The sequence below is a fragment of the Macaca nemestrina genome, chromosome 13, assembly GCF_043159975.1.
Source record: "Macaca nemestrina isolate mMacNem1 chromosome 13, mMacNem.hap1, whole genome shotgun sequence".
NCBI classification, from domain to species: domain Eukaryota; kingdom Metazoa; phylum Chordata; class Mammalia; order Primates; family Cercopithecidae; genus Macaca; species Macaca nemestrina.
In genome coordinates, this window is record NC_092137.1 from 105,938,639 (window position 1) to 105,960,670 (window position 22,032).

The 22,032-nt window shown below is 44.7% G+C and overlaps 1 protein-coding gene across 1 annotated transcript in view; it reads left to right on the forward strand.

The window, feature by feature from the left end:
* LOC105472031 (uncharacterized) overlaps nucleotides 1-22,032 on the forward strand; it is a 56,991-nt gene that overhangs the window by 20,468 nt on the left and 14,491 nt on the right. The window contains exons 2-4 of the mRNA XM_011724964.3: nucleotides 1,006-1,234; nucleotides 16,169-16,352; nucleotides 18,183-21,431. Of these exons, the coding sequence (XP_011723266.2) occupies nucleotides 1,029-1,234; nucleotides 16,169-16,352; nucleotides 18,183-21,431 (3,639 nt within the window). The 5' untranslated portion in view covers nucleotides 1,006-1,028. The remainder of the gene's footprint in view (nucleotides 1-1,005; nucleotides 1,235-16,168; nucleotides 16,353-18,182; nucleotides 21,432-22,032) is intronic.

A 22,032-nucleotide genomic window follows, 5' to 3' on the forward strand; every position in this document is an offset into this window, starting at 1 on the left:
GAGGCAGCAGAATCACTTGAACCTGGGAGGCAGAGTTGTGGTGAGCCAAGATTGCACCATTGCATTCCAGCCTGGGCAACAAAAGCAAAACTCCGTCTCAAAAAAATAAAAATTAATTTTTTTTTTTACATTTCCATCTTAGTTTCTTAACTAATGGAATTATCATTCAGAAGCATGTTGTTTAATATCCACATATTTGTATAGTTTCCAAAGTTCCTCTTGGTATTTATCTCTAGTTTTTATTCCACTGTGGTCTGAGAAGAACTTCATATGATTTTAATTTTTAAAAATTTGTTTTGGCCGTGTTGCTCACACCTGTAATCCCAGCACTTTGGGAGTCCAAGGTGGGTGGATCACCTGTGGTCAGAGTTCAAGACCAGCCTGGCCAACATGGAGACATTCCGTCTCTACTAAAAATACAAAATTCAGCCAGGCGTGGTGGCAGGAGACTGTAATCCCAGCTACTAGGGAGGCTGAGGCAGGAGAATTGCTTGAACCCAGGAGGCAGAGTTTGCAGTGAGCTGAGATCGTACCACTACACTCCAGCCTAGGGGGCAAGAGCAAGACTTCGTCCCAAAAAAAGAAAAAGAAAGAAAAAAGAAAAATTTGTTTTGTGGCCTGATATAGGTTTGTGTGGGAGAATATTCCATGTGCTGATGAGAAGAATGTGCTACAGTTTTTTGATAGAGGTAAAGTCCAATTGAAGCCCAATGTTTCTTTGTAAATTAACCATTTCTTAAACTGCCTCTATTTCATATAGTTTGTGAGTCCATTCGCCATTGTTTGAACCTCTGAATCTATCTCATTGTGCCTTTGTCCCATTTTTTAATGTTTCTGCTAAGCCACAACCTAGCCCATACTTGTGAGATCCTGAAAATTTCTCCCCCAACTTATCCCTTTGATATTTTGTAGATTTCTTTCTCATCATAGAAGTAAAAGTAGATGAACATCAAGTCAGAGAAGTAGGTTTACATGTCAGTTAGTGTGAGTTAAACTATGTTGCAGCTTCTGTTCACAGACTAAGAAAGATGGAGTCTTTCCTCTTGGATGACGTCAGCTCTGTGATACGGAACAAAGGCATTGAGAGAATCATCTCACCAATGATCGTTCAGCTTTGCCATCTCCTCATCTCAATGGAGAGGAAAGAAGTGGAGAATGAAGTGTTTGCCTCGTTGGAGATGATGGCTGAGGAATTGGCTAAAGCTTGTGAAGACCTTGTGCAAGTTGCCAAAAGGTAATTCTTTCAAAGAACACAATAAATTTTCACTCTGACAAATTTGCAGAAGAAGGAAAGTGTAACTAGAGACTTATTATAATCTTAAGTGCTTTTGGAAAGAAGTTGGATGAGAAAAAAATAAATTGATAAAACACACAGACACAAAGCAAAGTTATTTAATATGTTGTTATTTATTACTCGGGGTATAATTTAAGTATGCAAACATTTCAGAATTAGTTGACTGAGTTTTCCACTAAAAACAAGTTGTACGTGCCATCAGATGGTTTCTAGATTATGATTTCATTTCACAGATGAATTATCTTCTATTATAGGGATAAGAATTTTCAGAGTTGTCTAAACACAATTTTCAGGTCTGTCTTTTAGTGCATTTGGGCCTGATTCCTTATTAGTAAACTTGCATGCAAATTATTTTCATATTAAGTTTCAATTCCAGGGTTAATACAAAGTAGCCTAGTTATAACAACAAAACTGACTTCTATTAATAAAAACTGAATAACACCACAAAAATGTTACTTTTTCTTTTTTGCCCAAAACTTCATGTAGGTGTTGGAGCAAACTGCCTATGTTTGAATCTTAGCAACACCGTCAATTTAATGCAATCCTATAAAAATTCTACAAGCTTTGTTTTTTAAATGGAGCTTGAAAAGTTGATGCCAAAGTCCATATGAAAAAATTAAACATAAGAACAACTATGAGAACCCTGGAATAAAAAGCTGTGGAGTGAGAATAGCTTGCCAGGTATTAAAACACATTCTAGATCCTCTAATAGGAAAGTGTGTGATACTGTCATATGAAGAGGCAGATTGACCACTGGAACAGAATAAAAAGCCCAGAAACACACAACTACACATGGATCTGTACACCACAAAGAGTGGACTTTAGTGTGTGCAAATTTGAAGAATGAACCAGGCTGGCCGGGCGGGTGGCTCACGCCTGTAAAGCCAGCATTTTGGGAGGCGGAAGCAGGTTGACCTCCTGAGGTCGGGAGTTCAAGACTAGCCTGGCCAGCATGGTGAAACCCCGTCTCTACTAAAAATACAAAAATTAGGTGGGCATGGTGGCAGGCGCCAGTAATCCCAGCTACTCGGGAAGCTGAGGCAGGAGAAACGCTTGAACCCAGGAGGCAGAGGTTGCAGTAAGCTGAGATAGCGCCATTGCACTCCAGCCTGGTGACAGAGGGAGGCTCCGTCTCAAAAAGGAAAGAAAGAGAGAAAGAAAGAGAGAAAGAGAAAAAGGAAGGAAGGAAGGAAGGAAGGAAGGAAGGAAGGCTGGCTGTTAGGAAGTCCTGTGGAGAAAGGCAGACTATAACAAACTAATCTAACAGTGTTACAAATGCATGATACAGCCTCACTGAAAGGGTTGTGGGGAGAAGGAGCTGACCTAGGCAACTTTGGAAGACAGTCCTTTTGACTGTATACTGTAAAACTAAAGACATAATTGTATATTAGCATAGTATTCTAGTTAGTAAATTTGTTTCTCAGTAATCCTGAAACTAGGAGTATAATAAATAGATAAATACATTGTAGATACTGAAAGTCGGGGTCTCACTCTCAGAGAAAAAAGTTACAAATAAGCAAGGGCGGAAGGTTAGAATGAGCCCTGTGGAGTAGAGTGGGAGGTATCAGTATGAATGTGTGTGTGTCCACGTATACACATGTATAATACACTAATCTGTGTTTAGCTATAGTTTTTTTGCTCTGTCTTCTGAGAAGCCCTAGAGGCAGTGACACCCCAGTATTTCCGGAGAAATGCCTGAGAAATTCTAGGTCTGGGGCCAGGAATAAACAAAGTAAGGCTGGAACATCTTGTAGCACCAGAAGGAAAAGAAAGGATGGAGGCGTGTTAGAAGGACATGTGGTGGGCTGAATGATGGCCCCCAAATATGTCCAGATCCTAATCTCCAAAACCTGTGAATATGTTACTTACATGGCAAAGGGACCTTGCAAATATGGTTAAGAACCTTTAGATGGGAGATGATCCTGGATGATCTGGGGGCCCCAAGGGGGTCACAGTGGTCCTTATAAGAGGGATGCAGGAGGATCAGAGAGAGGAGAAAGGAATGTGAGGGTGGAAACCGGGATCTGAGTGATGTGCTTTGAAGATGGAAGAACAGGCCACAAGTCAAAGTACATAGGCAGCCACAAAACCTGAGAGAAGCAAGGAAACAGATTCTCCTCTCAGAGCCTCCAGAAGGAGCCAGCCTTGCTGACACCTGACTCTGGTCCATTGAGATTCACTTTAGACCTCTGACCTCCAGAACTGTGAGATAATACATTCCTGTTGTTATTAAATTTGTGGCAATTTGTTATAGCAGCAATGGAAAGCTAATACAGGACACAGCCAGTCTGAACCAGCCAATGACTGAAGCTGGACCAATTCGAGCAGTAAAATAAATAATGAGAGGTGAAGCCAGCTGGACTTCCTGGGTGGAGTGGGGACTTGGAGAACTTTTCTGTCTCACAAGAGGATTGTAAAACGCACCAATCAGCACTCCATAGCTAGGATTGTAAAACATACCAATCAGCACTCTGTAAAATGCACCAATCAGTGCTCTGTAAAATGCACCAATCAGCGCTTTGTGAAATGCACCAATTGGTGCTCTGTAAAATGCCCCAATCAGCAGGATCCTAAAAGTAGCCAATCGCAGGGAGGATTGAAAAAAGGGCACTCTGATAGGACAAAAATGGAACATGAGTGGGGACAAATAAGGGAATAAAAACTGGCCACCCCAGCAAGCAGCAGCAGCAGCCCACTGGGGTCCCGTTCCACGCTGTGGAAGCTTTGTCCTTTCGCCCTTCACAATAAACTTTGCCCCTGCTCACTCTTTGGGTCCGTGCCATCTTTAAGAGCTATGACACTGACTGCAAAGATCCGCGGCTTCATTCTTGAAGTCAGTGAGACCACGAACCCACTGGCAGGAACCAGCTCTGGACACAGTAACGATAGTATTACGTATAAACTAAAGAATAAAACAAATATCCATGAGCCTATACTACATTTACACAATAGGAAGGGAATTCTACACTTCGAAAGTGTCATGCATGAAAGACAAGAAAAGCCCAACAACCAGTCAACAACTGAAGACTGAGAAAACATGATTAAATGCCACATGACATCCTGGGTGGATGCTGCAACAGAAAGGTGACATTAGTGGAAGAACTGGCAAAACCTAAATAAAATTCGTCAGTTCGGAGTGGTGCACCAATATTAATTTCTTAGTTTTGATAAATGTACCATGATGATATAAGGTAAGGGAAGATGGGTAAAGGGTATACAGAGTAAGGCCACAGGCATTTACCTTGAAGATATGCCTCCATCAGTATGTTAATACATATATATATAAGGTTATTTATTTCGGCATTAATTGTAATTGCAGGCCAGGCGTAGTGGCTCATGCCTGTAATCCCAACACTTTGGGAGGCCAAGGTGGGTGGATCACCTGAGGCCAGGAGTTCGAGACCAACATGACCAACACAGTGAAACCCCGTCTCTACTAAATACAAAAAATTAGCTGGGCATGGGAGGTGCATGCCTGGAGGCTGGAGGCTGGAGGCTGGAGAATAGTTTGAACCCAGGAGGCGGAGGTTGTAGTGGGCTGAGATTGCACCACTGCACTCCAGCCTGGATAACAAGAATGAAACTGTCTCAAAAAAAAAATTGTAATCGCAAAACATCTGGAGCAACACAGACACCCACACATAGGAAATTCATTGAATAAACATTCAGTGATTAAATATTCATTGAATAGTACAGCCACACATTAGAATATTATACAGCTGTTAAGAAAAAACAAGGACCATCTTTAAAAGCAGATCTGGAGTGATTTCCAAGATATAATGTATACGAAAAAACACAGGAAATATGTAGTGTGTATGGTAGATGCTGTGATGCAGCCCGGAGATCCCTTTGGGAACTGAGGACTTAGTGCTGCAGGCAGAAAGCCCTCAGATGTCAAACCACTGTGGGGTCTCCCTCTACTGAAAAGAACTGGCTTGCCTAAGGTTACATTTTTTCCTAAGTTGGCCCACGTTTAATGACTGATAGATGCGTGGTATAAAGACCCCTGGCTTTTCACCTAATACAGGACAACTCTGAAGGGCCATCCCAGTTTCAAAATTCTCCACGAGGTTAGCTGAGGCTCTGCTCAGGCCACACGGCAGCTCAGCTTCTCCCTCTGTCCAATCCTGCTCTGTCCCTTTCCTTCCTGGGGGTTAATCTTAGGACACTTTCTAGTAAATCTCCTGCTCACTAATCACCGTCTCAGTGTCTGCATCCCAGAGCCAGCCTGTGACAGTATGCTACCTTTTGTATAAGAAATAAGGAAGAAATTAGCAAATATATACAATCGTCTTGTTGCTACCACAGAAACACAGCAAAGGTAAAGCTGACTAAAAGAGATTGGTTCCCTGCTGAAGTCAGTGTGCTGGGATGGAGGCGAGCAGGAAAGAGGGACACTCTCTGGCTAATGCTTTTATGTAATTTTGACTTTGGGAACCATATTAACATTTTCTATGTATGCAAAAACATTTAAATCTTCAAGGATGGGGAAAAAACAAAACATAAACTAATGTATCTAAATGGATTATAAGTTAATGACAAATCACACTGAGGAAAAATAAAAAGAATGAAGGCAAATAACTTTTAAACAAGGTACTTTAATATCAACCTTCAGTCTAAAGCCAAAGAAACCTGCAAACTTATATTGAACTCCACTTTGTGAGTTTTAAAAATGGTATGGGTTAGAAATTCTGAAATTACTTCCTGGGTTCTGTACTCATAGAACATATGAGTAAATGTACTGAGGATATTGGGAGGCAGGTTTCTCACTAATGGAGAAGGGAGATTATAAATATGGAATGAGGGTAGGATAGGGAGAACCCTGTGGTGTTGTATTAAAATTGGAGGTATCAGCATGAACTCATATTTGTGTGTCTATACACTGGTGTATGTGTATTTCCTTCCTCTGTCCACTGGGAAGACTCAGAGGCAATGATACCCAGAGAGCAATGAGCATACCTGTTATCCAGATCTTAGTTTCTGAATACCATCTGTTACCAAAAGAGCCTGGAATCTTTGGAGAAACAACTGATTCTAAGACTGGGGTAAGAAAAAATAAATGATGAACCTGGAATATCCTATTTACAAAAAAGTAAGAAAAGGATTTCTTAGAATAACTGATGGGAACATATCAAAAAGACACAAGGAGTCAACTCAAAGGGGCAAATTTGGGACAAATAAGGCCCAATATGGGATAAAATGAGCATCAAAATAACATGATGATAATGGATTACAACCCATGGAATAAAATAAGAATCAGAGTTCATAATGATAATAAATGAATAAATAAAGGGATACTCTTTCTTATAGTAGAATGACAACAAATGAATGTAGAAGAAATCATGCAGTTAGATAATTATTGTTTGGCAACTATCATAATTACTGTTTTAGGCAATGATATTTATGGATGCTAAAATTAATGGGCAAAAGTTGGACAAGGAGCTGGATGCTTATATTGTCTCAAGGTGTCTTCCTGCAAGGTTTTCATTAATTACAAAGGGGAAAATAGTTTTACAGAGGAGAGTTGTGGCAGGTATCACCTTATCCACGTGATGTCAGTTAACGTTACTATTATTGGGACAAAAACAGCCTCACGTGCCTACTAATACAATGCACTGAGAAGAACACAGTGTCACTCCTGGAGAATTACTTCCCAAATGTATAACCTGAATCTATTAATAAAACATCAGACAGACCTGAATTGAAGGACTTTCCACAAATAACTGGCTTGTACTCTTCCTAAAATATCAAAAGTCAAGAGAGAGAAAATCTCAGGGACTCTTCTAGAGATAATTAAACCCTGGAGGACACTGTGCACTTGCCTAGTTTCAAGTGATTGGAGCTCTTCTTTCTGGGATTCCTCCAGGTGGATTGGGGGCTGGTTTCTGATGTTCTAGCCCTAATTGCATAGGGATCTAGGAATCGTGTTCGAAGAGGTCCTCTGAATTGGAGCTGACTCATTCTAAAAAGAGAAGCAAAGCAGAGCAAAGGGTTTTATAGTGATCCCTGTGGAACATTCTAAAAATATAGCTGGTTTTTTTTTTAATTGACAGTAATTGTATATTTTCATGGGAGGTACATAGTGATGTGATACAATGTATAGTGATCAGATCGGGGTAATTAGCATATTTATCATCTGAAACATTTGTCATTTCTTTTGTTGGGAACATTCAATTATCCTCCTTCTACCTTTTTGAGACCATATATTATTGTTAACTACAGTCATAGTACAGTGGTACAGAACACAAGAATTTAGTCCTTCAATTTAGCTGTAATCTTACATTCTTTAACAAATCTCTCCCTATCCATCCTTTCCCCCAACTCTTCCCACCCTCAGTTCTACTTTTTACTTCTATGAGATCAATTTTCTTTTAGCTTCCACATATGAGTGAGAATATGTGGTGTTTAACTTTCTGTTCCCGGCTTACTTCACCTAACACGATGTTCTCCAGTGGTTATGTTACTGAAACACCAGGGTTTCAGTCCAGGTTCTGCTGCTCACCACAAAGAAAGCCAACCACTGAGACAACAATTATTGCCAAGGAAGAAGGCTTTAATCAGGTGCTGCAGCCTAGGAGATGGGAGATTAGTCTCAAATCCATCTCCCTGACCAATAAAGTTAGGAGTTTATATAGCAGAGAAGAAATGAAACAGTGAGTAAGAAAACAAGAACTAGGGAGGGCCAAGGAAGCAATCATGATGAATGGGAGGCTTGGTGTTTCATTGTCTGGATATGGTGATCTGATGAGTTTCTGTTCTTTGATACTTTTTGAAAGGCCTTGGGGGGTCCTTTCCTGAGGAAGGAACTCAGATAAAACAATGTAAGTTTCAAGTTTTAGGATCAGAAGGGTCAATTTCTGTTTACTCCCCACCACCCCCCTTCAAAAAAAAACTGTCTATGGGGGTATTGGGTCAGTTTCAGTTGGCAGAATCCAGTTCTTTGTCGTTACAAGGCTGAAGTTCCTGTTTCCTTGCTGTCAGCCAGCGGCTGCTGGTCTTTGCTCTTGGAAGCTGCCTGCATTCTGTATGGCCCCCTCCAGCAATGGCAGGTCAAACTCCCCTCATGCTTTGAAACCCTCTAACTTCTCCTTCTGCTGCATCTCTCTCACTCACTTGTCTGTCAACCTTTTCTGCTTTTTTTTTTTTTTTTGAGACGGAGTCTCGCTCTGTCGCCCAGGCTGGAGTGCAGTGGCCGGATCTCAGCTCACTGCAAGCTCCGCCTCCCGGGTTTACTCCATTCTCCTGCCTCAGCCTCCCAAGTAGCTGGGACTACAGGCGCCCGCCACCTCGCCCGGCTAGTTTTTTATGTATTTTTAGTAGAGACGGGGTTTCACCGTGTTCGCCAGGATGGTCTCGATCTCCTGACCTTGTGATCCGCCCGTCTCGGCCTCCCAAAGTGCTGGGATTACAGGCTTGAGCTGTGATTACATCGGGCCTACCTGGATAGACCAGACTCCACTCCCTATTTAAAGGTCAGCAGATGAGTAAGTTCAATTGCATCTGCAATGTCCCTACACAGCTGTACCTAGATTTGAGTTTATTTGACTAACCAGGGGACAAGAATCTTGAGGAGGGAGGCACGGGGGCAGGGACAGGATGCATCTTTAGAATTCAGTCAACCACAGCGCTTTACAGTTAAATGTAGTGCACATTCTCAGATTGGTAACAGTTAAGAAACTTTGAAATATTGGCTTTGCATTAGATAATGGTGCAGATGGTCCCAATTTACCATCGTTCAACTTAAAATTTTTCCACTTTATGATGGGACAAAAGTGATATACATTCAGTAAAAACTGTACTTTGAGTACCCATACAACCATTGTTTTTCACTTTGAGTATGGTAGTCAATAAATTATATGGGATATTCAACACTTTTATTATAAAATAGGCTTTGTGTTAGATGAGTTTGCCCAATTGTAGTCTAATGTAAGTGTTCTGAGCACATTTAAGGTGGGCTAGGCTAAACTATGATGTTTGGCAGGTTAGGTGTATTTGCATTTTCACTTTTTGGTTTTTATTTTTTTCTTAGAGATAGAGTTTCAGTGTGGTGGCTCATCCCTGTAATCTCAGCACTTTGGGAGGCCGAGGAGGGTGAATTGCTTGAGCTCAGGAGTTCGAGACCAGCCTGGGCAACATGGCAAACCAAAAATACAAAAAATGTGCCAGGCATGGTGGCTTGCACCTGTGACACCAGCTACTTGAGAGGCTGAGGTGGGAGGATTGCTTCAGCCTAGCTGGTGGAGGTTGTAGTGAGCTGAGATTGTGTCACTGTACTCCAGCCTGGGTGACCCTGTCTCAAAAAAAAAAAAAAAAAAAAAAGAGAGAGAGAGTTTCTGTTGCCCAGGCTAAAGTGCAGTGGCATGATCTCAGCTCATTGCAACCTCCACCTCCTTGGCTAAAGCAACCCTCCCACCTCAGCCTCCTGAGGAACTGGGACTACAGGTTTGTGTCACCACACCCAGCTAATCTGTTTTTTTAAAGACACAGTCTCACTATGTTTCCCAGGCTGGTAAATGCATTTTCAATTTGCAATGTTTTAACTTACAATGGGTTTCTTGGAACATAAACATAAAATCAATGTTTAATTTTATAATTGTGATGATTGTTCTGTAGTTTTGAGAATGAATACCCTCACGGGTATTTAGTGTGGATTTAAGGAATCCACACTAAATCATTCTGGGATAAAGGGACATCATCCCTGGGACTGTCTACACACACACACACACACACACACACACACAGACAGTGAGAAAAGCAAATGTGGAAAAATCGTAACAATTGGTGAATCTAGTTAAAGGATATTTTGGAGCGGCGGTCCCAACCATTTTGGCACAATGGACTGGTTTCATGGAAGATAATTTTTCCATGGATGGGTGTTGGGGGTGTTGGGGAGGGGGTGGATGGTTTTGGGATGAAACTGTTCCACCTCAGGTCGTTAGGCATTAGATTATCACAAGGAGGGCACAACCTAGATCCTTCGCGTGTAGAGTTCACGATAGAGTCCGAGCTCCTATGAGAATCTAATGCCGCCGCTGATCTGACAGGAGACAGAACTCAGATAGCGATGTTCGCTTGCCTGCCACTTACCTCCTGCTGTGTGGCCTGGTTCCTAACAGGCCATGGACCAGTACGAGTCCGCAGCCCAGAGTTTGGGGATCCCTGTATTAGTTTATATTGTACAATTCTCTCAACTTTTATAAGTTAGAAATTATAGGAAATTACAAGTTACAAAAATACTGTTGAAAATATTCATGCTCAAAAGTTATGAGAATTAGATAAAAAGAGTATTTAAAACTGTACATGGGTTTTCAAAAAAATAGAATTAATATATGACTCAACAATGCTCCTTCTGGGTATGTATCTGAAATAATAGAAAATAGGGAATGGAACCGATATTTGTACACCCATGTTTATAGCAGCATTATTCACAATGACCAAAAGGTAGAAACAACACAAATGTCCATTGAAGGGTGAATGGATAAACCAAAGTGTGGTGTATTCAAACAATGGATTATTATTCAGCCTTACAAATGAAGGAAATACTGACATATGCTCCAACATGGATGAACCTTGAAGACAATATGCTCAGTAAAACAAGTCATTCACAAAAAGACAAATACGGCATGATTCCACTTACATGAGATGCCTAGAGTAGTCAGACTCACAACGAAAATAGAATGGTGGTTTCCAAAGACCCCAGGGGTCAGGGGCAGAGTTTCAGTTGGGGATGATGAAAAAAGTTCTGGAGATGCAGAGTGGTGATGGTTGCACAACAATGTGAATATACTTAATGCCACTGAATGATACACTTAAAAAATAGTTAAAATGGTATATGTAAATATATATATATATATATATTTTTTTGTTTTGTTTTGTTTTTGTTTTTGTTTTTGAGACAGAGTTTCACTCTTTTTTGCCCAGGCTGGAGTGCAGTTGTGCAATCTCGTTTCACTGCAACCTCTGCCTGCCAGGATTCAAGTGATTCTCCTGCCTCAGCCTCCTGAGTAGCTGGGTATTGCAGGTGCACACCACCACACCCAGCTAATTATTTTTATTTATTTATTTATTTATTTTATTTATTTATTTTTGAGATGGAGTCTTACTGTGTTGCCTAGGCTAGAGTGCTGTGGTGTGATCTCAGCTCACTGCAACTTTTGCCTCCCGGGTTCAAGCAATTCACTGCCTCAGTTTCCCGAGTAGCTAGGATTACAGGCACCCACCACCATGCCCTGCTAATTTTTGTATTTTTAGTAGAAATGGGGTTTCACCATGTTGGCCAGGCTGATCTCGAACTTCTGACCTGAGGTGATCCGCCAGCCTCGGCCTCCCAAAGTGCTGGGATTACAGGCGTGAGCCACCGTGCCCATCCTAAAGTGGTAAATTTTATCTTATGTATATTTTACCACAATAAAAAAAAAGATACACAACTAGGGTGAAGGTGGGGGAAACTGTACATGGTGTGACCCATGTAAGAAATTGCCAGAATATTTATAATAATTTATTTAAGAGTTTGAGAGCAGAATGATTTTATACTAATTTAATACTACTTTGTACATTTGAAGTTTTCTAACACAATGTATTTTATTACAAAAAAAGGGACACTAAATTTTGGGAGGAGCTAAACATCATTTTTGTCTGTTTCTGTGCAAATGCCTCTGTTGTATTGTCTGTTCCTGGCAAGGTGAATTATTTATACACAGCATTATCCATGCTCATGACCATGGGAAACAGTCCAGCCCATCTATTAGGGCAATACAGCAAATAATTCATATTGTTCTAGCTCCTCTGACTTTCAGAACAAGCTCCTTGAGCAGTTCTCAGGGAGGTCCAAATGGAGTCAATCAGCACAAAACGTGCTAAGTGTTTGGCTGGCAGTCTGAGCCTTCCCTTCTGCTGCGTAAGCTATCAGGAGGCCAGAAGGAATTTGCTGCACCAGCAGTCCCTGGACCAGAGTTTGGCAGTAGGGCGGAGCTTTAGGCAGGACCTTTCAAGAAGAGGCCAACACAGTCGGTGTTTTCTTTTGCATAAAAATATATGATAAACATCAAATGTATCATATAATAAATATGGATGAGTTGAAGGAAGGAAAGAATTACCTATAAGCCTACAACCTAGAGATAAGCATTGTGAACATTTCTGTATACTGTATATATATTCCAGATAGTTTTCTTGTTCTCCTTTTCACTCCCTCTTCCCATCCTTTTCCTTCCCCCATCTCTCATTTTCCTTTTTAAAAACTCATACGAAGAAATATCTGTGTAAGTATATCTACCCACATGCAAATATACACATGCATATGCATGTATATGTGTATATATAAAACAGGTCACAGGATTGATAGACAGGCCCCTGCACTGCACATCCCCTGAGGAGTCCCATTCGCTCCAGGGCTAGGTGAACAGTGCCTCTGGGGTAGTAGAGTGCACGGCATAAGCACCACAGCAGCCCTGGGAAAGATGGTGGTTTAACTCATCTCCCCCCTCCACTTCCGACTCCAGTCTACACCAAGATTAAAGAGGAACTCATGTTTTCTTCTTCAGTGGTTTTGAACTTACCTTTAGATTCCCTAAATCCATTCAGAGTTCACTCTTATGTATGTTTTGATATATGGATCTCTTTTTTATATTTTTCTAAATGACTACCCTGTATCCCAGCAATATGAGATGCCACCTCTATCTTTCATCTTTTCATATGGAGTAATTTTTAAAAATTGAATACAGTACAGTGTGTGTCTTAGTCTGTCTTGGCTGTTATAACAAAGTTCCATAAGCTGGATAGCTTATAAATAACAGAAATTTATTTCTTACAGTTCTGGAGACTGAGAAGTCCAAAATCAAGCCACCAGCAGATGTGGTGTCTGGTGAGGTCCTGCATTCTAGTTCATAGATGTCATCTTCCAGCTGTGTCCTCGCATGGGGGAAGAGGCAGGGAATCTCTCTCGGGCTTCTTTCACAAGGGCACTATTCCCATTCATAAAAGTTGTGCCCCCAAAACTTAATTACCTCCCATAATTACCTCCCATACCTCCCTTTTATTTAATACTATCACATTTGGGGTTAACATTTTAACATACAAATGGGGGGATACATACAGATATTCAGACCATAGAAGTATATATGCAAAATTATAGTGGCCTAGATAGATAATATTATCTCCTTCTAGGAAAAGAAGGAGATAAATTAAATTACATTAAAATTAATTTTATTTTATTCTGGTGGGCAGCTAAAGTAGGGACAGCTCACCCTTATCCAATTAAAGTCTTGAAATAATTCAAGACTAGTTTCAATCTTGTGAGATGTTTATTTCCAGTACGTTCCTCCTCCGAAGGGGTGGATTTCCTGAAAGCCTAGAGTATTTATCAGGTTCCCTCCACATTGATGAGACCTGCACTCTAATTTTTGTTTTCTCAATGCTGTGATACTACTGGTCTCAGCATAGCTGCTGCCGTCTGCATGGTTTTTCTGCCTCTTGACCTGTGTTACTTAGGAAAAGTTGCTGGCTGCTGGCTGCCTTGGTAGTGCTCCAGGACCTTAAAACAACTGTTTTATTTTACATTTTAAAATTTTGGGGGTTTTTTTGTTGTTGTTGTTTATAGACAGGGTCTCGCACTGTTGCCCAGATTGGAGTGCAGTGGCATGATCATGGCTCATGGCAACCTTGACCTCCTGGCCTCAAGCAAACCTCCCATCTTGGCCTCCCAAAGTGCTGGGATTACAGACATGAGCCACTGTGCCTAGCCTAAAAATATTTTCTCCATCTTCCACAAGTGTTCTTGGTGGAAAAGTTGGTCTAATACCTTCATGGTTTGAAGCAGAAGTTTGAGAACATTCACTGTTATATCTCAAATCAGTGGTCTGAAAGATTAAGCCAAAATATCATGCAAACCAGAAAGTAAAAGCAGAAATTATGCATGACAAAAATAGTTGAATTGGAGGATAAATCCAGGACACTCAACTTGCAAATCATGGAGCTTCTAGAAGGAGAAAAATGAAGAGATTCAGGAGAGGCAATAATGAAGCAAATGGTAGAAGAAATTTTCTTTGAGCCAATTTATGACCCAAATGTGTAGATTATAACTGTACCTGGGTTCTGGGTGAGACACATTGGTAAGATTCCTGAACTCTTAGCACTTTCAGACAAAAGAAGAGTTATTTATGGAGGGAAATCATTTAGACTAGCCCCAGGTTTCTTCTCTGCAGCTCTGGAGGCCTGAAGATGTGGGAATTAAGTCTCCAGGCTGCTGAGTGGAAGGGCCTTCAACTCAATGTTCTACACAGAGCGCTCATCATTAAGCAGACAGTGGAAGGATAAACATGTAGATCTTCAAGGACATAGTGAATGCATCTCCCCAACTGAGAAAAATATCCAGAAACAACTCTAACTAAATCACAGAGAGCAGAGACTCCAGATAAGAAAAGGTGAAGAAGAAACAGGATAATAGGATGGTGTCCTGGCTGTTAAGAGTCAAATTTCTTAGAAGAAAAGCTGTCAAGCTAAGGGAGATTCTAACTGCAGCCTCAGATGAAGAACATTCAACTATCTCAGCCAAACCTTAAAGCAGGGGTGGAAGTGAGGGGAGAAAAGAGGACAGAAACATAGTTTGAAGGGCTGAAGGAAGAGGGAGGAGAGTAGGGAAGTTTTATTGAGTTTCTATTGACTTTCTCCGCATGATGTAGCTTGTACTCAAGTCATATTAGGACACAGCCATGGCATTGCCTTAGTGCTGGACCCACGTGTCTCTCAAGTGTGCACCTCTGATTCTCAGTGGCTTTGTTTTTCTCCCTTCCGTTTTAACATTCAGAAATGAGAAAACCCAGAAAGCTAGGCTGGCCAGGTGAGGGCCTCGGTTCTGCAATGGAGCAGCTGTTAGGATGTGGCACAAAGCCATATTAATGGGCTGAGGGATCTAAGTGTCAACGGCAGCTGATGGACAAATTCTCTCCCAGGAATCAAAAGTAAAGGAAGGGAAGGAGACAGCTGGCATGCATTCTCTGCCCGCTCCCTGGTGCCCCAATGTCTTGGCATTTCACTGTGCTGGGTTATTTGGGGCCAGTAGTGTGATTCTCTGCACTGGAAATTCAGGGGACATTTCACGTGTAGGTGGCTGGGATGTTTGAGGCAGGAAGGGATGAGGGGCATTGAAATGTATTGCCACTCTAAGGGACCTGAAGCTGGGAGGAGCGTCTCAACAGTCACTCCCCCGGCACTCCCATGTCCTCCTAGCCTACAATTCCAAGGGCATGCAGCTCTGCCTCATTTCTAAAGAATAACTATTAAAACGGTGGGAGCTGGAGGGAGTGGGACTTTTATGTATTTATTTATTTTGTAGGGTGAGGAGTTATTATTCAAAGAGAAATGTTTGAGATCACATGAACAAAACAGTTGCTGTAGACATCTATGTTCATTCATGGAAACTGATTTTTGTTACATAAAACCTCACCTCTTGATAGGATGGATTAAAATGAGATTCTAGATATTGTTTTCTTTCTTTAAAAATAGATTTATTGTTTTTTGTAGTAATTATTCATATTCATTGCAGAGAAAATTAGAGTAATTAAAATTGAAACAAAGCAGATTTTAAAATGCCAAGATATAACCATAGTTTGAGGATTATCCTTCTAGAAAGATTTCTCTATGTCCACCTGTATACAACTGAAAACAAATGGCATCTTGCCATACATGCTATTCTGTAATTTGGGTATGGTATGGTATGGTATGTGTTTTCTCAATACTGCATCTTGGAGAGGATTCCATGACTAGGCTTCCAGTTCCATTGTAATGGCGACTTCGTGCTTTGTAACTTCTGTGTATCGTAATTTCCTATAGGTGTGTTTCTCTTTTGTAACCTGTTACAAATGTAATGTGTCTGTCTAGGCTTGCGGGAGACTCTGAGGAGGAGTGGCTCCAGGAGGAAATGGAGGCTGCTGCCCAGTCTCTGACCCTGTTTGGAAGGAACATCACCCTGGTGGCTCAGAGACTCCATCTTCAGCCAGAATGTCAGCACCACCGGGAGGAGCTAGTGACCGCAGCTCAGCAGATCCTGGCGAACACCACAAAGGTGAGGCTGGTGTCAGAGCTGGCTAGCTGGTCAGTCTGGACAGAGAGCTCATTGCTGTCCTCAGTAGCAGACGCCTGCCCCAGAGAGAGAAACCTGCCCAAGTTTCTGCCAGGACCGCATGCAGAGTTGATCACCAATTTAATAAATGCTAAATGCAGAACCTGTCTTAGAAAGCTGGGTGGACGGCCGGGCGCAGTGGCTCACGCCTGTCATCCCAGCACTTTGGGAGGCTGAGACAGGAGGATCATGAGGTCAGGAGATCGAGACCATCCTGGCTAACACGGTGAAACCCCGTCTCTACTAAAAATACAGAAAATTAGCCGAGCGTGGTGGCAGACGCCTATAGTCCCAGCTACTCGGGAGGCTGAGGCAGGAGAATGGCGTGAACCCGGGAGACAGAGGTTGCAGTGAGCTGAGATCATGCCACTGCACTCCAGCCTGGGTGACAGAGTGAGACTGTCTAAAAAAAAAAAGAGAAAAAGAAAAAAAAATAGAAAGCTGGGTGGACATACTGAGTTAGGGTCTATGATCTTCAACCCACTGTGCAACCCACTTATCCCCTACACTTAGCCACCAACTTCTTTTTTTTTTTTTTTTTTTTTTTGGAGACGGAGTCTGTTGCCCAGGCTGGAGTGCAGTGGCCGGATCTCAGCTCACTGCAAGCTCCGCCTCCCGGGTTTACGCCATTCTCCTGCCTCAGCCTCCCGAGTAGCTGGGATTACAGGCGCCTGCCACCTCGCCCGGCTAGTTTTTTTTTTTTTTTTTTTTTTTTTTTTTGTATTTTTTAGTAGAGACGGGGTTTCACTGTGTTAGCCAGGATGGTCTCGATCTCCTGACCTCGTGATCCGCCCGTCTCGGCCTCCCAAAGTGCTGGGATTACAGGCTTGAGCCACCGCGCCCGGCCGCCACCAACTTCTAATAAAAATATTTCATCAGAGGGGTCATTTTCCATCTTGCTTTTGTCCAGGAGCTAGGGGAGAGGCTACTGAAACCTCTGTAACTCTCAGCCTGTTTGGCAAACCTGGCTCCAAAGTGAGGGCTCTGCTGCACTGGCATAACTGGAAGGATCTCAGGAGGCCAAGATGATGCCTCAGCCTTCAAATACTCCCCCTTCTCCATCCCTGACATTCCATCATTACCACACAGCGTTGTTCCCGTTAGAATCCATATGCCTTGAATATTAACAAATATTATTGTTAATCCTTAAAACTTTAGTAATGTGGGTTATGCACAAGTATTTGTAAATTAACAGGTCCTTATTAAAGGAAGGTTGGAGATAAGGAGTAAAGAGTGCAGAAGGGTTTGGGGTACCTGCTGATGAGAGGAGGACAGGCGGGAAGGGCAGGCTCTTGGAAGTGCTTGGTACCACCTCTGTTGGAGGGGGTAGATAAGGAGCTGTCTGAGAATGGCAGGGTGTGGCTAGGAAAGATTTTTCACAGGCACTGCCTGGACAGGCCGCCCCTCCGGCTCCCACCATCCTCATCCAAATAGTAAGTTCTCCCGAAACAGCTTTTGTTGCATGCGGGTTACCACGTAGCCCGTCCACTGCTCCACCCCTACCTAGAGACCTGCACTCCAAACCCAGGTTGGACCTCACAGTAAATGTAGTTCAAACGCAAGAGGCCTTAAATTTTCATCAAATCTGACGTCTTCTTATAAACGCTACTCCTAAGCGACTTTTTTCCCTGAGATTCTACACTCTTTAGTCTTGGGAGGTGATGGGGACAAAATATTTGTAAAACCAAGGAGGGAGTAGCTGCCATTGCTCTCGCCATGGCCTTGGAACCGGCAAGCACCTTCGAACCTCTCTGCCTCTCCTTGCCCGAATAGGTACTGCTCCTTGAAGACGCGGCGATGGCGAGGAAGATGGTGCGGGCGGCTGGTTGGTGCCTGATCTGCCTGGACGCGCTGGAAGCGGCGGGAGACGCGGCCTCGCTGCGCGGCCCCTTCGCAGACCTGGCCGCGGCACTGCTGCGCCTGGGGGAACTGGCAGCGCACAGGCCAGCGGAGCGCCTGGGCCGCGCGGGCCGCCTGCTTCGGGGCTGCGTCCCCCCACTGATCGCGGCGGTCCGCGGCCACCTGCGGCATCCGCGCGATCCGCGGCTGGCGGCCTCCCGGCGCCGGGTTTGCGCTCTGGCCAGGAAGGCCCTCGGCGAGCTCCTGGTGCAGCTAGACCCTGGCACCGCAGCCCCGGCGGCCGGCTCGTGGAACGGCGCGCTCGCCCGACGCCTGAGGCAGTTGCACCAGCTGCTGGTGGCGCCGGAGCCCGAGCCTCTGCACGTCGGCCTGCTGGACCCGCCGCTGGCCGCCGTGGTCTGGCACTGCATGCGCCTGGCCGCCTGCTCTGCGCCGCCCGAGAGGCTGCACCTGGTGGCCCGCTGCGGCCGGCTGCTGCAGTTGCGAAGCGCTGGCGCCCGGCGCCTCGCGGGGATCAGCGGACCTCCGGGGAGAGGCCAGGGAAGGCCGGAGCCAGGACAAGAGCGCGCGGCGCTGCGGGCCGCGACCGAGGCCCTCTTTCAGGGGTTCCGCACTGGGCTACTCCGCCAGATCCTGGACACCTTCACGGACACGCAAAGTCCTCTCCTAAGGCTGGTCCAGGCGGCGGTGGCGACTCCTTATCGTGACGAGGCCTTGCCAAAGAGCCTCCAGCTTTTTCTTGCTACTTTCCATGACAGGGCCAAGCAGATGCTCAGAGTGGCTCGCTTGGCATTGGTTTGCTGCCCTCGACAAGAAATTGGCAGAGACATGGAGGCCGCCATGGCAGGCATTTGGGGGCTCGTGGTGAGAGTGCAACAGCTTTTCTCAGGAAGCCCCCAAGGGTCTGGCCGGGACTGGAACCCTGTCACCCTGCAGACCCTGCTTCGGGCTTGGGCCAGGGAATCCGAACACCTGTTGGCATGTTTTGATGATGTTCTCAGTATTCCTGAGTTCCTGAGTGTGTCCATTCAGGAAATGACCAAGCACTTGGACTTCTTTACATGGGCTTTGGAGAGTGGAAATTCCAGAGAGTTTTCCCAATGTGTGGCATATCTACAGGGCCGGGCCACACACATAGCACAGGTAATGAGCAGGTGTGTGGGCCGGGAACGAGATCCCATTTTCCGGAATGGCCTGAGAGTCTTGATCCAGCAGCTGGAGCAATCTTCATGGGTCTTGCGTGCAGCTGCTGAGCGCTGTTCACATGAATCTGGCTCTCCAGACACTGATGCATTTTTAACCATGGCAAAACATCTGATCTATTCAGCTCAGAGCCTCAAAGAGGGGCTGGATGGGACTAACCACCCAGATATCCTCAGCCCCCTTCGGGACCAAGTCCACAGGTCTGACATTGCTAAGAGACAGCTTGATTTCATTCTCCCCAGCCTCCAGAGCTCTGCAGCACCTGAACTGAAATATCAGAGAGCTCCTGGGTTAGGGGAAAATGACCCAGGCACCTCCTATCCACCAACGGACCATTCTCCCCACCCTTTGATTCCTGACACCTGTCCAAAGAGGAGGGACTCTCCACCCCCTGCCATCAGCCAACTCTTCCTTGCTGTAGAGAGCCCTGACCACCAGGCAGTGGCCTCAGCTTGCACCAACCTGCTGGAGCATGATGCAGCTGTGGGTGCAGCCCAAGAGGCCCTGACTGGAGAGGGGCCACTGGGGCCAGAGAGGATGATGGGACTCCAGGGTATCTCAACACTGGCACCTCCTATTATTGACCTACCAAAAGAGATAGCACATTGCACAACCGCTGGAACTGATAGGCATCTGGAAGTGGCTCTCCAGCTGAATGGCAGGACCAGGGAAACCAGGCAGGGTTTGGCAGCCATGGCTGGTGACTGGTACCCTCTGTGTCAACAACTGTTTTGCCACAACCCAACAGCTGATCTGCCAGAGAGTACAGCAGTGTTCCTGGAGCTTCAGCGGAATTTAGCCTCACTGGTTCAACTAGCAGCTAAAAGTGGTCCCATGGATTTGGATAAAAACAGCCTTGATTCAACTCCCCATCCAGAAATGCAAGGTAGATTGAAGGAGGCAGAGACTCATGCTAAACAGTTGTTGGACAAGGTTTTGGCCTTTGATGGTCTCCAAGCCCCCAAGTCGTGGGAAGAAAGTGTTGAGGATGGGTGCCTTCTATGGTCAGTGGCTGTCCAAGACCTGCTCCAGTACATGGAGCATCTCAGTGGGAGAAAAGGCCTGTTCCTACTGCCCCTGCAGCTGGCAATGAAGAACCAGCAGGGATTGCAGGAAGGGTTGGATCAGGCAGCAGATGTTTCTCAGAGGCTACAAGAGGCTGCCAGGCTGTCCAGCCTACTGTGTGGGGATGAGCAGGAAAAGGGTGAGGTGTCCTTTCTGTGCAGGGAAGTTCATGTACTCACAGATGCTCTGCTGGATGTGGCACAAATCTTGGCCTCCTCCCCCAGACCATCTCCCAGCCTGTCCACACGCTTTGAACTTCTCTGTTTGGAGCTCACCCTTCAAGCCAAGGCCTTGACTGGCCACCTCAGCATCATCAACGCAGACTACGAATGTGCCTTCCAAGATGTTATCTTCCCAAGGCCTTCTGTCTGCAAGGACCCCCAGACTAGACCAGAAAGCTCCCTGGAAAGAATGGTGGCTGGTATCCAAGCTGTAAAAGAAATTGTGGTAGAAGGTCAAGAGTACGGGCCCTGCCGGGAAGACCTCCTTATGACTCTGGAGAGCATTCTCACCCTCACCAAGGAGGTGGCCCAGAGGATCCCTGTGCTCCGAGAATACCCAGAGGAGTGGGGAATGCATATCCTAGGCTGGCTTCGATGGGAGTGGGCAGCCAAGGCCCACTATGCTGTGACCCAGCTGCAGGCCTGGAAAGGTGGTCACACCAAGGCCTGGAGACATCTGGCCCAGTGCTTGAAACCTGGGGAGGAGCCAGCAAGGGCCCCAGAACAGGATTCTATCCAACCCCAGTTCTGGGAGGAGGATGCAGCAGGAGCCACTGCAATGGGCAGTGTGGATTCTCAGAGTGCTGCCCCTGGAACTCCCCTAGGGAGCTCAGTGGGGACCTGTATTGCTGAGCCAGCTGTCCCTGGGACAACCACAGTGGACCCGAGCATGGTAGGATTCTCAGCATTTTTCCTTCACCCCCACCTCAGTTCTCTTTCTAGTAACCAAGGACCCTGGCAAGTTCCAGAAAAAGCTGTCTTGGTGTCCATGTGTGTAATTCACACTAGGCAGGGCAGCACATGCAGACTTTAGGAGCCCGAACTTGGGAAGGAGACTGCCTGGGCTGTGCCTGCCTCTACCGTTTCCTTGTTCTGAGATCTCAGAGAAGCTTTGGAGTCATTTGGGGCTTCAGTATTTTTTTTCTAGAAAATGGGAACTTTGATAATTTCCTGATGAAGAATTAATGAAAGCATGCGAAACATTTGCACTTGCCTAGCATATCGTGAGTATAAATGATGTCTGTAATTATTACTGTCTTCCATTAAGTTTTTTCCTGATGACTCTAACTGGAAGCGATTCCCTTGCTGTGACGGACAGCACTCCTCCTCTGGATGGAGATGCAGATGCTACCTCCCTCCTCAGTCCGGGTTCTGTTGTTTGAATCCAACTTGAATCAGTACAGGCAAGAAGGATGTATTGGAAGGATGCTGGGTCTACTGAACACCATTCACACACATTCATTTCTTTCCAGGGCAGCAGACAGGATACTTAG